The sequence below is a fragment of the Cricetulus griseus genome, unplaced genomic scaffold (assembly GCF_003668045.3).
Source record: "Cricetulus griseus strain 17A/GY unplaced genomic scaffold, alternate assembly CriGri-PICRH-1.0 unplaced_scaffold_1, whole genome shotgun sequence".
Taxonomy (NCBI): Eukaryota; Metazoa; Chordata; class Mammalia; order Rodentia; family Cricetidae; genus Cricetulus; species Cricetulus griseus.
In genome coordinates, this window is record NW_023276808.1 from 5,983,493 (window position 1) to 5,996,541 (window position 13,049).

Consider the following 13,049-nt stretch of genomic DNA (forward strand, 5'->3'; position numbering starts at 1 on the left):
CCTGAGTAACTAGCCTGACTGTCCTGGAACTCACTCTGTAGACCAAGCTAGCCTGGAACTCAGATCCACCTTTCTCTGCATCCTGATTCTTGTGATTAAAGGTGTGCTCCACCAAAGCCTGTTTTTTTTTCCATCTTTTCGATTTTCAAAACAAGGTTTTTCTGTAGCTTTGACCCACCTACCTCTGCCACCACCATGCTGAAACCTTTAACACTTTATTTTTTTTTATTTTTAGGTTTTTTGAGACAGGGTTTATCTGTGGCATTGGACGCTGTCCTGGAACTGACTCTTGTAGACCAGGCTGGTCTCGAAGTCACAGAGATCCACCTGCCTCTGGCTTCCAAGTGCTGGGATTAAAGGCATCCGCCAACAATGCCCAGCACTACCTTTTATACTTTAAATTGCCAGTGGTAATAGGTCCATTAAGAAACGATGGGGTACAAAATCCAAATCTGTTGCATTTTGAGTATAAGGCCAGCCTGGTGGACAGCCAGAGAAGGGACACTGAAATGCCTATACATAATTTGGCTTGTCAGTGGGGGAGGGTGGTGTGTAGACCAGTGTAGGCTTCCCCTTTAACCCCACAGTGCTGGCATTAAAAGGTGTCTACCATGCTTAGCATTAACTTTAACTTGTTTCCGTTTTTCAGGCCTTACACAATAATTGAGATTCCTAACAGCTTTTCTACAGGTTACTTGCACAGCACCGTTCAGATCTCAACCTGCTCCACTCAAACTCTGGGGACACTTTTTGTTCCTTGGAAGAAGTGCTGCCAAGGTTTTGAGGGCAGCCAATTGAGAGAATGCTGCAGCTGGGCAAGGTGGTGGTTGCTGTCCATGGGGTGGCGCTCAAATGTCAGGAGCGCTCTTCTCATTTCTAAAGTGGAAAGTGTTTCGACATTTGGGTGTTGTCTGTGGGTACCATTCCCGCCTGCGCTGTGGATAGCGGCTCATCTTAAGAGATTTACTGTTTACTGTGCACGGTGAAGGTTGCAGGGAATTGAATGATGGTGAAGTAGGTGGGGAGGATTGAATTTGTCACCTCAAGTTCCCTTAACCCGCTGAGCTATCTTCCCCAGGCCCATTTAACACGCTTTAGACCCTCCTTAATTTTGCAGGCCGATCTGGATCCATCTTGTGAGGTCCCAGATAGCCATACTCAAAATGGAGGCACTCTCCAGGCCTTGTGAAGGGGAAAGTGACCCCATTTTGAGTGTTGCTGTGTGGAGAAGGCATCGTGGAACTTCCGGGCACCGGCAATTGCTCACTTGGGGACACTCAAATGTGGCGCACTCTTCTGGATGGAATAGAAAGTGCTACACTATTTGAGTGTCCCTGAGAGCACCTGTCCCTTAAAAATCTTCTGATCCTGTTCTAGACCTGAGTGTTCACTCACTGTCCAGACACTAGGTGGGGAGAGTTAACGCCTGTTCCAGCTACAGTGGGAACTCCAGTCTTCTTGGGGGTTTGAGTGAGGACACCTGAGACCTGGTCCTGGTCAGTCCCAGCCAGAGTTAAGCATTGGAGTTGTTAGTGTATGTCGTCTGCAGCATGAGCATGCAGAATCATCTCCTGCATGTGGGGGCTGAGAATTGAACAATGATCCTGTTATACTGAACCACCTCTCCTCCTAACCCCCATTGTTAACTTTTAATGTCCAAAGTCATTTTGAATCCTCGTGTTCAGTTGGCAATTTTTGTCTTCTCCATTAAAGATCAATAAAGTCTTGTTATCTTGGCACTTTCGTCTTCAGTTTTATTTTAACTGTAGGTGGTAGGGTTGGGAATGACTCAGAAGGTTGCTTCCATGTGCTTTCCTGGAGGCTACCATGTTTGTGGCTTCCTCATTCCTCACAGGGGAGCTAACTTTATACCCCTGCATTTTGTTTCTCACCAGAAGGACCAAATCGCTTTGCAGCCCTGTAAGGATGTAGGCCGAGCTTGCCAGAACAGTAGGTTTGGAGAGATGCTCACCTTTAGGTCTGTAAATCATGGCACCAAACAGTGAATTCTCTGGGGTTATGGATGTCGGATGCTTCTGCAGAGGAAGAATGGGAGGTGGTAGCTAATGAATAAGGGGGTTAAAGAGTCTGAGATACACTCCAATCCTCTTTTGACATGCTATTTTAACAGACTGAGTTTTAATTCTAGGTATCGAGGTACTTTTAGAGAAAGTTAATTTGTGCAGAACAGGGATCTTTTTTTCTGTGATTAAGGCATATGCTACTAGGCCAAGTGTTTTGTAGGTTTTTTTTGGGGTGGATGTTCTAAAATCCCAATAAATTGTCCAGGATGGTCTGTCTAACTGCTAGCTGTAAGGTCACCACAATATCTGGCCACATTTTTACATTTGTGCCTGCCTACCTTTGGACCCATCCTTACTCCCCTGTGTCATAGGTTACCTCTCCACCATGTTGGTTTCTGTGAAGCATCTCTGGTCCTCATGCTGGTGGCAGGCTCCTTTACAAGGTTCAGCCCTTTACTGTATTAACATTCAGAAGCTGGCTACATACTCTTGCCTGGAGCTGGCATGAGTATAAGCTGTCTTGTGGGGACTGGAGTTCAAACCCCAGGTCACTCGAAGCTGTTCACATAGCCAATTGCTTTTAGCCTGGGGCTCCCTGTGGCTCTGTCTGCTCTTGCATGACTCTGCCTTTAACTCATAAAGACACCTTGCACACCCATTGTAAATGTTTTTCATTCCAGGTGTCAACCATTGGCATGAAATCTGTATGATGAGAGTCCTGGGTTTCATGCATGCTATCTAGGCAGCCAGTCTTCCAGCTGGTCCACGTTTCCAGCCTTCTCCATATGTTGAGGCCGCATTTGTGTGGCTAGCAGATACAAACAGTCCTGGATCTTACTGGATCTAAGGCCCCTGGAACCTTGAACCTAAGCCCCAGCCCACTTTGGATTTTGTCCTTCTGGTTGTTCTAGTAGATATTTCCCAGGTGTGAGTACAGTGTCTAGTCAAGAAGTAGAAAAGTTTATAAAAATTTCTATAGTATTTTCTGGTTATGCCAGGGCAGGGAAATATTGGCCTCCACTCCATATATCTGCAAGGATTCTGGGTTGTTGCTTGCTATTTTGAATTACCTCTGCAAATTACACAAATGTTCCTGGGTCTGGAGAAGTGGGGGCAAGCAGAACTATGAGGTCAAGGACAGTCTGGTCAACAGAGCAAGTTCCAGGTGAGCTGAAGAACACATAAACCTTGTCTCTAACACCCCACCTCTTTCAAACGATTGTTTTATTCTGGACTACTTTTAATCTATTGTAGTGAAGAGTTTGGCCAGTAGGCGGGAGTCTTGGCACAGTTATTGAGTGAAATGTCCAGTTCTCCAAATTTTAGTGTCTCCCTGGTGTTCTTTCTCTATCACTGCTGTTCTAATCTGCTAAACAGCCAATCCCCATCCTAAAAGATCTGCATGGAGGCCACATCAAATCCAAAGAGCTTCATCAAAGGTTGCGTGCTTATGACTCCAGCAGAACAAACATTTTCTTCAACCTGCACTTTCTTGACCTCCTGTACCAAGACAGGGTCTCATATGCTCCCTTCTGATTTCTGATTGTGAGGATGATCTTGAATTCCTAATCATCTTGATCCTAGGCCATTCTTGGCCGGCCACATAGTTGTATATTATCCTTTACATAGCAGATCCTTAAGACCTCAGATCAAGAAAAACATCTTGACCTAGTCCTCCAGCCCCAGGCTCAGTCACCTAGAAAACCTTTCTGGACCTCTTACTCATGAAGTCTTTACCCTGCCAAACATCCTCTTTGTGGCTTCCAAATATCCTGCCTATACTAACACCCAGTGCACAAACAACCCATTCTACCCCTCCCCATATCCTTCTCTACTGACTATATAAGCTAGCCTGAGAAAAATAAAGCTTGCCACTTGATCAGAATTCTGTCTTGTGGTCATTCTTTCTGCATCTCTTGTGTCCCCATTCCCTATCCATGACTCTCTTGCCCCAGGTTAAAGTCTTGCAGGATGGAACAATTGGTAACTTTTAGGGTGATGCAGCTTCTCTTAGAAGTAGCTGTATCTGAACTTTTACTTTGTAAAGGGCTAAGGGCTGGGACTGCTTTAATTGCCACTACCGATGAATTCGATGTCTTGTGGTGTGTATTGTGTGTTATCTTAAAATGCATATTACTAAAAATCTTTCATTTTAGATCCCCTGTGTTCTATGCACCTATTATAACTATGTCCTATCTCCTTCCTTCCCCTTGACATCATAATTTTACCTCCATCTTAAGGACTCTTAGGGATGTGCCATATGTGCTTTGCTATGACATGGAGCCCGGGTAGAGCCTCAGAGCCCAGACAGCATAGCCATCAACCAAAAACCAAAATGTAAGGCTCAATCAGAGAGTGGGAGGGGCACTCATGGGGACTCGGTGAATCTGACCAACCTTTCCTAATGAAAATTTCCCGATATCCTCAGTGGTGATGGACTTAACAGCCTGTTAGACCTTTGTATTTTCAAATTCTAGGTCAGATTTGGCTCTCTGCTATTGTCCTAAATGATTTTTACCCTGTGGTGATTAAAATGTGGTAATACAGCAGCCGAGTCTGCTTAAACCATCTCCCAAAGCAGACAGACTCTCCTGAAGCTCCAGGGCTGTGCTTTCTATTGCCAGTACCTCAACAGTCCTGCCCCAGAGGTCTGTCCTCTCCCTCTGAACTCTGGCCAGTCTTTCATAGGAATGGCCCCTTTGTTACACTTCAGGAGAGGGGCTTTGATTCTCTGTTGCATAGCTGTGTTAGTGAGCTCACCACCACTCAACAAAGTCTGTAGTCTCCCACATTCCTGGTTCCTCTCAGCAAACCAAAGCACTATCTATTGTTTCCTTCTTGCTTTCCCCACTATGCTCCCCCTGCGGTGGTAGCCAGCATGTTCCTCACTTGGCCACATGTCCCCGGCTTTTCCCAGCAAACCAAGTCAAGGAATTTGCAGGAAAGCAGAATTCTGTAACTAATCCACATTTTATTTCATCTTAGTGTAAAGGGTGGGGCCAGTGCTCGGTGGTGAGTGTCCCTTAATGATACGGGATGTGGAGTGAGGGGTCTGGGGAGGTGTTGCAGAGCCCTGGAAACAGAAGGAGTGAGGACTAAATGCTAGGGATCTTTGAAAACCTTACTGAGGTTACCCGAGGTCCGAGTGACAAGTCCAGTGTGCATGGCAGGAAACACAGAGGCAGAGGTACAACTTTCTCCTAAAATACTGCTGCATCACCCATAGACCACAGTGTCTTCCCCGGGATCTGCAGAGTCCTGAGTGCCTGGCTGGGTGCATAGCATAGAGGTCCACACAGGGACACAGTAGTCCAAGTGGGGATCTCTTAGCAGTCTTCCAGCTTCCGAGGAGGGTCTGTGGTTTCCCCAAGGCTGAAAAGTTACAGCCTACAAAACTGTCCAGCTCCAGGATCTTCCAGGAGGCATTCCGCCCCCAGAGTCAGGCTCAGTCCCTGCACCCACAACAAGGTGAGAGTTCCCTTGGGAGGCGAAGGTTGCAGGCCTCAGACCTTGTAGTAAATGTTGGCAGGATTCTGTGGGGGCATCTCCTGCACGATGTACACTGGGTGCCCATAGTCTCCGCTGACCTTCTCATAGTGTGGGCGGGAGACACTGTCTGCAATCCTTAGCGGTATGAGAACATCACTGGGTTCCCAGCCAGAGTTGTTGCCACCTCGCTTGGGTGTGGTACTGTGCTGTGGAGAGTGTTTGCGGTGCCTCCTGCGGTTCTTGAGCAGCAGTACCACCAAGGTGATGATGATGACGATGACGATGATGCATCCTGATGTGATTCCCGCGAATAAGGCCACTTTGGAACCCAGGAGGTTGTTGGCGGATTGCCCTGCGCTGTTGCCTTCAGTGCTGGTACCTGCACAGTAGCAAGAACAGCCAGTTACTGTAGTTCTGAGACTGCCCTCTAGCTTGCAGAAAGAACGCTCCAAATGCAAACAAGTAAGCATGGCCAATGCTCAACTCACAGGGTGAACTGGACAACAGATCACCAGATGAGGTGAAGGAGCTTCAAAGGTCCGACACTCACTCACCAGGCCAACCACTTCCTAAACATTAGACAGAAAATCTGGAACATCCCTAGTTTCAACACTTCAGGATGCATCAGTAACTGAAACACCTGGTGAGCTCTGCTCTTGTGACTGTAAGACACTGAGCGGGCTGAATTAATCTGTCTTAGTGGCAGAGTTAATATTGACTCACTGGGAGCAAAGACCCCAGGAATCTGTGCCCACGAGTGAATCCCACTGGTTGGGATGTGTTTTGAGGCTCCTCTGCCTATAGGGGTTCTAAGAAAAATGCACACCATAGACACACAGCCCCACTACACTCCTGTCTCTGGATTTGGTTACACAAAAGGGCTTGTTGAATTTCTCCCGTTTGTACCAGCTTCTAGCTCCGGACGTCTTGATGGATCATTATTCCTGGTTGATCCAGCAGGACTTGCATCTACATGAAGAAGAAGCGATTAATCATGTCACAGACATCTGACAATGTAGCAAGCTTCAGGAGTTGCAAAGATATCTCAAGAGGCATGAACAGCAATGAACATAAGACTCTTTATGCAAAGCACTGGGAAATACAAGAACATATCCTTCCTTTTTAATCAGAATGGTAATCCTAGTTATTTGTTAGGTTTAGATTAGGAGGCCATCTGTGGAAATTATAGAGATTCTTTCATTTGGGAGTCAAAGCATTCCAGATGACATTTCCATTTCACTAAGCAAGTTGATTGACAGCTATACTAGTCTCTAATGAGAAGAATAATTCTTTCTTTCTTCACAATAGGTTATTCTATGTGAAGAGGCAGGTCTTGGTTTGTCCAGATTTGAAAATGAAACAAAGCAGCATAGCCAGTGCTCACGTACTAGACACTTGGATTTTTTCAAAGAGGTGTTCTGCATTGTAAACAGAAATATACGTACCTGTGGCAGCACACAGACACCCTGTTTCACTGCCCTGAACTTTTAGAGAGATCTAAATGAGAAAAACTGAGCATGTCAGTTTGCGGGACTCAACCAGTGGTTCAAAGTGCAGAAAATGGTCTGCCTTCAAAACTAACAAGAGCGGTGATGGTGAGCGTCACCCCAGGTGCCACGCTAGCTGGGGGCTGTACCAGCTCACAGTGGGGTCACAAAGCAGCAGTTGTTCTTTACCATGTCCAACTTTCATGATGATCTTCATGGCTCTTGTCTTGCATACCCCTCCCTCCTGGTTATGCAGGCCTTCCAATGACCCATTGGATGTAGCTGATTAAAAATAAAATGGACAAAAAAAATAAAGAACAAATCAGGAAATCAATAGGATTTCATGAACATGAAATGTCTGGAAACAATCTGAATACTAAGAATTCACTCTTTGTCATAAGTTTTCTGCATGTATGGGATGCTGAAAGCAGAATAGAAATGGGAAAATAAACAAAGAAAAATGGATCCTGGAAACATTGTGACATGTAGGATACCTGCTTCTAAATGCTATTAAACACACCCTCCCATATACACATGATTTAGTATTACTCTATAGGTCAAAGGGACAGCACCTTCCAAAATACCCACCAACTCCTGGGGATGGGGGGCGAAACTAGAAAGTGCAAAAGAGCAAACGTGATAATTTCAAAACTTGGTAATCATCTCCCAACACCTGCTTTCTCCACTCCAGACCTTCTGCTTAAAGAACAATGAACTTGATGCTATGCTTGTCAAACCTCCAAGTTCTGTAAACACTCTCAGGGGAACCTTCTGACACCCCCTTGCTCCTTCCTCCAGCCAGGAATGTGCTGAAGTAGCATTCTAGAACTCAAGTCTTCTGAGTCTGCCTTCTCATCACCGTGTAAGTCCCTGTAAGCATGTGTTTTTATCAACCCGCTCAGCCAAGTTTCCGGCTAGGGAAAACTCCAGCTGGACAGAGAGTTAGCACACCCCTTTCCCTGTCTGGGTTTTGGGACAACATGGATATAACCAGGTGGGGGCAACCACCTTGCCCCACATTGGCCAGCTGGGCTCCTTTTCCACTTTAACAATGAGGGGCGAGAGGGAGCACAACCCTTCTACCAATATCTTTCTGTCTGTCTAAGCTGTTCTGTCTACAGATACTGCCCTCACATGTCAGTCACTCACAGACCCCGCCCCCACACGTCAATCACTCAGACCCCGCCCCCACATGTCAGTCACTCACAGACCCCGCCCCCTCCTATCAGTCACTCACAGACCCCGCCCCCACCCGTCAGTCACCCACAGACCCCGCTCCCACACGTCAGTAACTAACAGACCCCGCCCCGACAGTCGGTCACTCAAGGACCACGCCCCCACCCGTCAATCACTCACAGACCCCGCCCACACATCAGTCACTCACAGATGCCACCCCCACACATCAATCACTCAGAGACCCCGCCCCCACCCATCAGTCAATCACTCACCCACACACGGCAATTACCGCAGGTCCCGCCCATGGCCCCGCCACTTCCGCTGGCCCGCGGGCTCCACCGCCGCCTGGATCAAGCTCAGAACGCATCGCCCGCATCCCCGACGCTGCCGCCCAAGGGACGGACCCGCTCTGTGACGCGCTTCCGCTTCCGGTCTGCAGAACGCCGCCCTGGGACTCGGTGCCGCCCTCGCTGTGTGACGCCAGCGCCCCGCGTGAGGCACAGCACACCAGACTTCCGGTTGGCTTCAGCTCGCCAGGACTATCGACTTCCGGTTTCCGCGGGGTGGGCAACACACGCTGTTTCGTGACTGGAGTTTCGCACGCCCGACTTCCGGTTGGCTTCAGCTCGCCAGCACTACAGACTTCCGGTCTGCCATCGGGGATCGCGGGGAAATAGAGTCGGGAATTTCGCTTTCAAGTTCCAGTGCTCCCTCCTTCCGCTTGGCTTCAGGTCGCCAGCATTACCGAGTTCCCGTCCCATTCTGGCTTCCCCTGCAGAGACGGGAATGGGGCTTCTGAGACTCACGATTCCCAACTTCCGGTTGGCTTCGGCTTGCCAGCACTAACGACTTCCGGAGTCCTGGTAATGGATGGGAACGGCGCGCGGCTGGCTTCCAGTGACCGGAATTTCGCTGAAATCTCAGGACGCCCGACTTCTGCTTGGCTTCAGGACGCCAGCGCAACCCGGTTCCCGTCAAGTCTGGCTCGGTGCAAAAGCAGCTCCCGGTTTCCAGTGACTGCTGCTCAGTCCCAGCATTCCAGTCTTCCGGTCGGCTTCAGCACGCCCATACTACCGACTTCCGGTTACGGACAAGCGGCTCCGCGCCTGCAAGTGAGCGGCTGCCGGTGACGGGAATTCTGCTTCTGCGTCACAGGATGCCCAACTTCCGGATGGCTTCTCCTGCCAGCACTAGACACTTCGTGTCCCAGTCTTTCTGTTCCTACCGCGCACAGTGACCGGCCGGCTTCCAGTGACTGTGATTCAGTTTGTGAGTCCAGCACGCCAGACTTCCTGTTGGATTCGCTTGCCAGTACTACCAACTTCCTGTCAGAGTCTTTCTTTTTTTCCGACCCCGCAGGAAGAACGACCGCTTTTGATGGGAACTCGGCTTGTGAGTCCTGGGATTCCCGACTTGCCTTTGGCTTCAGATGCCAGCACTATCGACTTCCGGTCTGATCTCAGAGACCGCACCAGCAGCGCTACGGCCACAGGTCTTCCGGTTCCGCAAAGGCTCCGCTTGCACCGCCGCGAATCCCGCGTGTGAAACGCACGGCTCCCCGCTTCCTGTGCGTTACCGAATCCTTCTGGGAGGGGCGGGGGGGGGCACCGGGGCCGGAAACCGCGTTTCCGATTCCACCGCGACTCATTTACCGCTCCTGAGACTCACACTTCCTGCCGGTGCCCTGCGCTTCCGGTCCGTCCCTTCGACAGCGCTGGGCAGCAACAAGGTTCCGCTCGCGACCGACATCTGGAAAAGGTCTGTGCAGAGACCATGGCAGGGGAGAAAAAAATACAGTGCTTCCTGTTGAGTGCTGTGGGCGGGACTTCCGGTTTCCTCTCCCTTCCGTTAAACTCAAGGGGGACTCAGAGATGAGTGAATTAATGATGCTCAAGGTCCTGAGGGGGTGGGAGGGGCGGGGCCTGTCAATCATGATCAGCCTGTCTGCTTCTGCTTCCATCAGCTACTGGATGGAGGCTCTGGGACGGCAAATAAGGGAGTCAGCGTCTCATCATCAGAGAAGGGCGTTTAAGGGAAACTCCTGACTGTTGCTCACACTGTCAGCTGGCGTCATCCTTGTGCGTCACTGCACATTTCCCTAGAGCCAGATCCCTCTTTACATCTATAACGGCTCTGTCTGTCACGGGGTGTTCTTTCCTGCCGTCCTCTATTCTTCCGCCGTCTCAAACTTCCTGCTCCCTCAAGTCCTCCTCTCCCGCCCTCTGCTTCCCTCTCCATTCTCCTAACTCTCCCCTCCCCCATGGTCCCAATTAGCTCAAGAGATCCTGTCCGTGTCCCCTTCCCTGGCAGACCATGAGATCTCTCTTAGGATTTCCCCTGTTTCCTGGCTTCTCTGGTGGTGTGGATTGTACGCTGTTCATCCTTTGTCCCGTGTCTAAAACCCATATATAAGAGAGCAAGTAGCATGTTTTTCTCTCTGTGACTTGGTTACCTCAATCAGGATGCTTTCATCTATTTCCATCCATTCGCCCGTGAATTTTAAGATTCCATTATTTTTCTCCCGAGTAGTACTCCATTGTGTAAATGCACCACATTTTCTCTGTCCATTCTTCAGTTGAGGTGTTAGACCCCCGAAAACTCAAGTATCCGGGGTCCCAGGCCATGTTCTCCGGTCACCCCAATCACCAGGCGGATTCAAGAGCTTGCTGCAAACTGCATGAGGCTTTATTGTAATTTAACGAGCTAACCCCATGTTAGCTCGGGTCTTTCACCCACCCGCCATGGCGGATGGCCAGAAAAGACGGCTCCTAGGGGCTCCCAAAAGATCTTATAGGGCAGTGTAAGGGGAGTGTCTAGGGGTACGCACAGGCTTACGATTGGTGTGTCTCCAGGCTTGGAGGGCTTGCCCTGTGTTGATTGGTCAACTGGTTGTTATGGCCCATAGGCCCTCCCAGGGTGTTGCTATGCTCTCTAAATCATTGCTGTGTGCTTGTCCGTAAAGCACAACCAGGGTCATAAAGCATAGCGCCACCAGCTAACTTCTGATTGGTTCCTTGTCACAAGACAGGCATCTGACTTTCTAGTGTCTAGAACAAGGTCATAGAAGCACATGTTATGGCTGCCGAAAGGGAAGCTGGTTCCTTCAATTACAATCAGGGTTCTGATTCACAAATATGTTTGAACATTAATAACAAAAATATAGTACAATGCCTTGGAATTAATGATGGTATGGCTTAACTTTAGGCACATGAAAATGGAGGAAAAGTAAAAGTTTAATATGTACAAGTCATTGTAAGCAAAGTTGTTAAAACAAGTTTCTCAAAATATAAAATTGGTGTTAAAGAAATTCCTCGCTAGCCTTTCTGTCCAATTTGAGGATAATGAACACTGTGTTAATTATTCCCAAATTGTTTGAAATGAAAGCTGAATACTTCATATAATTAATCATAGGGCCTTATGTGTGCCGCAGCAAAAATTTCATAGTCTAATAAATTCTGGTTGAAAACAAACTTAAAGTGTAGTCTTTCTCAGTAGGATATGCTCATTTACTCATACAAAAGGTCATATCATACTTCCTTGTGGACCTTAATGCATAGTACCCGAGCTAGTAATTGCCCCCCATAAGCTCATAGGGAATGGCACTGTTATGAGGATGGTTTGTAGCTGTAGGTATGGACTTGTTGAAGGAAGTGAGTCACTGGGGGTGTATACTGAGATCTTATATATGCTGAAGCCATGAACAGTGTCCCAGACAACTTCCCATTGCCAGTGGTCAAGATGTGTAATGCCCAGCTCCTTCTATACCACCCTTTCTGCCTGCATTTTACCATGTTCCAACATGAAGATACTTAATATAAAACCTCTGAAAATGCAAACCAGGTAAATTAAAAGTTTTTCCTTTAATGAATTAGTCATTGCCAGAGTGTGGTGGTGCATATCATAATGCCTGATACATCCATTCATCTGTTAATTAATTAATTCATCCATTCATTCATTTGTTTGATTTTTCATTCGTGGATTCCTGGGTGGGAGGGAGCATGCAGGTATTGGCGAGCTCAAGAATGAACACCCCCTCCCCCATCACAACATTTTCCCCACCCTGCTTGACACCTCCCACTTCCTAAAGTGCATCACTGACTTGACTGCTCCCCACCTGGCTGCTGCTTGCATTCAATTCACTCCTTAACTAAGCTCTCTCAGTCACTGATTCACTGATTCAAGCTCATTCACTTGCAAAGGCAGCCTGGGGAGCCAGAGGTTCCTAGAGAAGTTTTCCAGCTCCCTGAAGAGAGCTGGCTTGGGACTGCATTTCCCAGTGTGTCCTGCACTCCCAATCAACAATGCTTCCATCCTCCTGCCTCTAGGCTTCCTTCCTGAGATGTTAGAATCCTTAGGACTCTTACTTGTGATTTTTTTGCAGCGGTGGAAACAGGGCAGGGATGGGAGGGAGGGCAAGCGAGGGAGGGTGTAGAGTAATGAAGAAAAGGAGGCTGTGGAGCGATCTGCTCCATCCCTGTGCTGTGTCTGCTATGTGAGCTTTTCCTAATTCATTTTGATTTGGTACCATTTGGTTTGCTGCATCGTCAGGGAGGTTCTTTGGTGTGTAGAAACTTTTGAATTATATCCTGGAGGACAACGGGAAGTTCCTATGGAGACCAGGAAGGTTTCAGGGTCTGCAAATTAGCCTGGGGCCAGTGCTATTGAAATGAATATTGTTGCAGATCTAGAGAAAGGATTTTTCTTGTGTGGGAGGCATGGCCAGGAACCACAATACTGTGTCTTTAAGCACACTCTAACCCTATGGGAGGCGCTCTTGTCACTCAAGCCTCACTATCCAATCAGGCCCTCCAGGAGACGAGCCAGTCACAAGAGGTTCAGGACTCTTCTGCTCACCAGGCTTGACTTTGAAGAG

At 48.3% G+C, this 13,049-nt stretch overlaps 2 protein-coding genes across 7 annotated transcripts in view; one reads left to right on the top strand and one right to left on the bottom strand.

The window, feature by feature from the left end:
- Positions 1–4,975: 4,975 nt before the first annotated feature.
- Positions 4,976–9,082, bottom strand: LOC113839076 (ephrin-B2-like). 6 transcript variants are annotated; one of them, XM_027434534.2, is made up of 4 exons: positions 8,466–9,082; positions 7,190–7,282; positions 6,420–6,482; positions 4,976–5,892 (listed from the first exon to the last, which is right to left on the bottom strand). In XM_027434534.2, exons 1-4 carry the CDS (start codon positions 8,479–8,481, stop codon positions 5,528–5,530), a joined length of 537 nt encoding a protein of 178 aa, XP_027290335.1. In that variant the 5' UTR covers positions 8,482–9,082; the 3' UTR covers positions 4,976–5,527. The 6 variants fall into 6 exon arrangements, 4 of the variants coding, with proteins under 4 accessions (XP_027290335.1, XP_027290337.1, XP_027290336.1 ...); XM_027434536.2 differs by having other exon boundaries at positions 8,449–9,076; XM_027434535.2 differs by lacking the exon at positions 6,420–6,482 and having other exon boundaries at positions 8,466–9,075.
- Positions 9,083–9,571: 489 nt separating this feature from the next.
- The window catches only part of LOC118239772 (zinc finger protein 431-like), a 29,806-nt gene continuing 26,328 nt past the window's right edge, over positions 9,572–13,049 (top strand). The window contains exon 1 of the mRNA XM_035453646.1: positions 9,572–9,743. Within this exon, the coding sequence (XP_035309537.1) occupies positions 9,606–9,743 (138 nt within the window). The 5' untranslated portion in view covers positions 9,572–9,605. The remainder of the gene's footprint in view (positions 9,744–13,049) is intronic.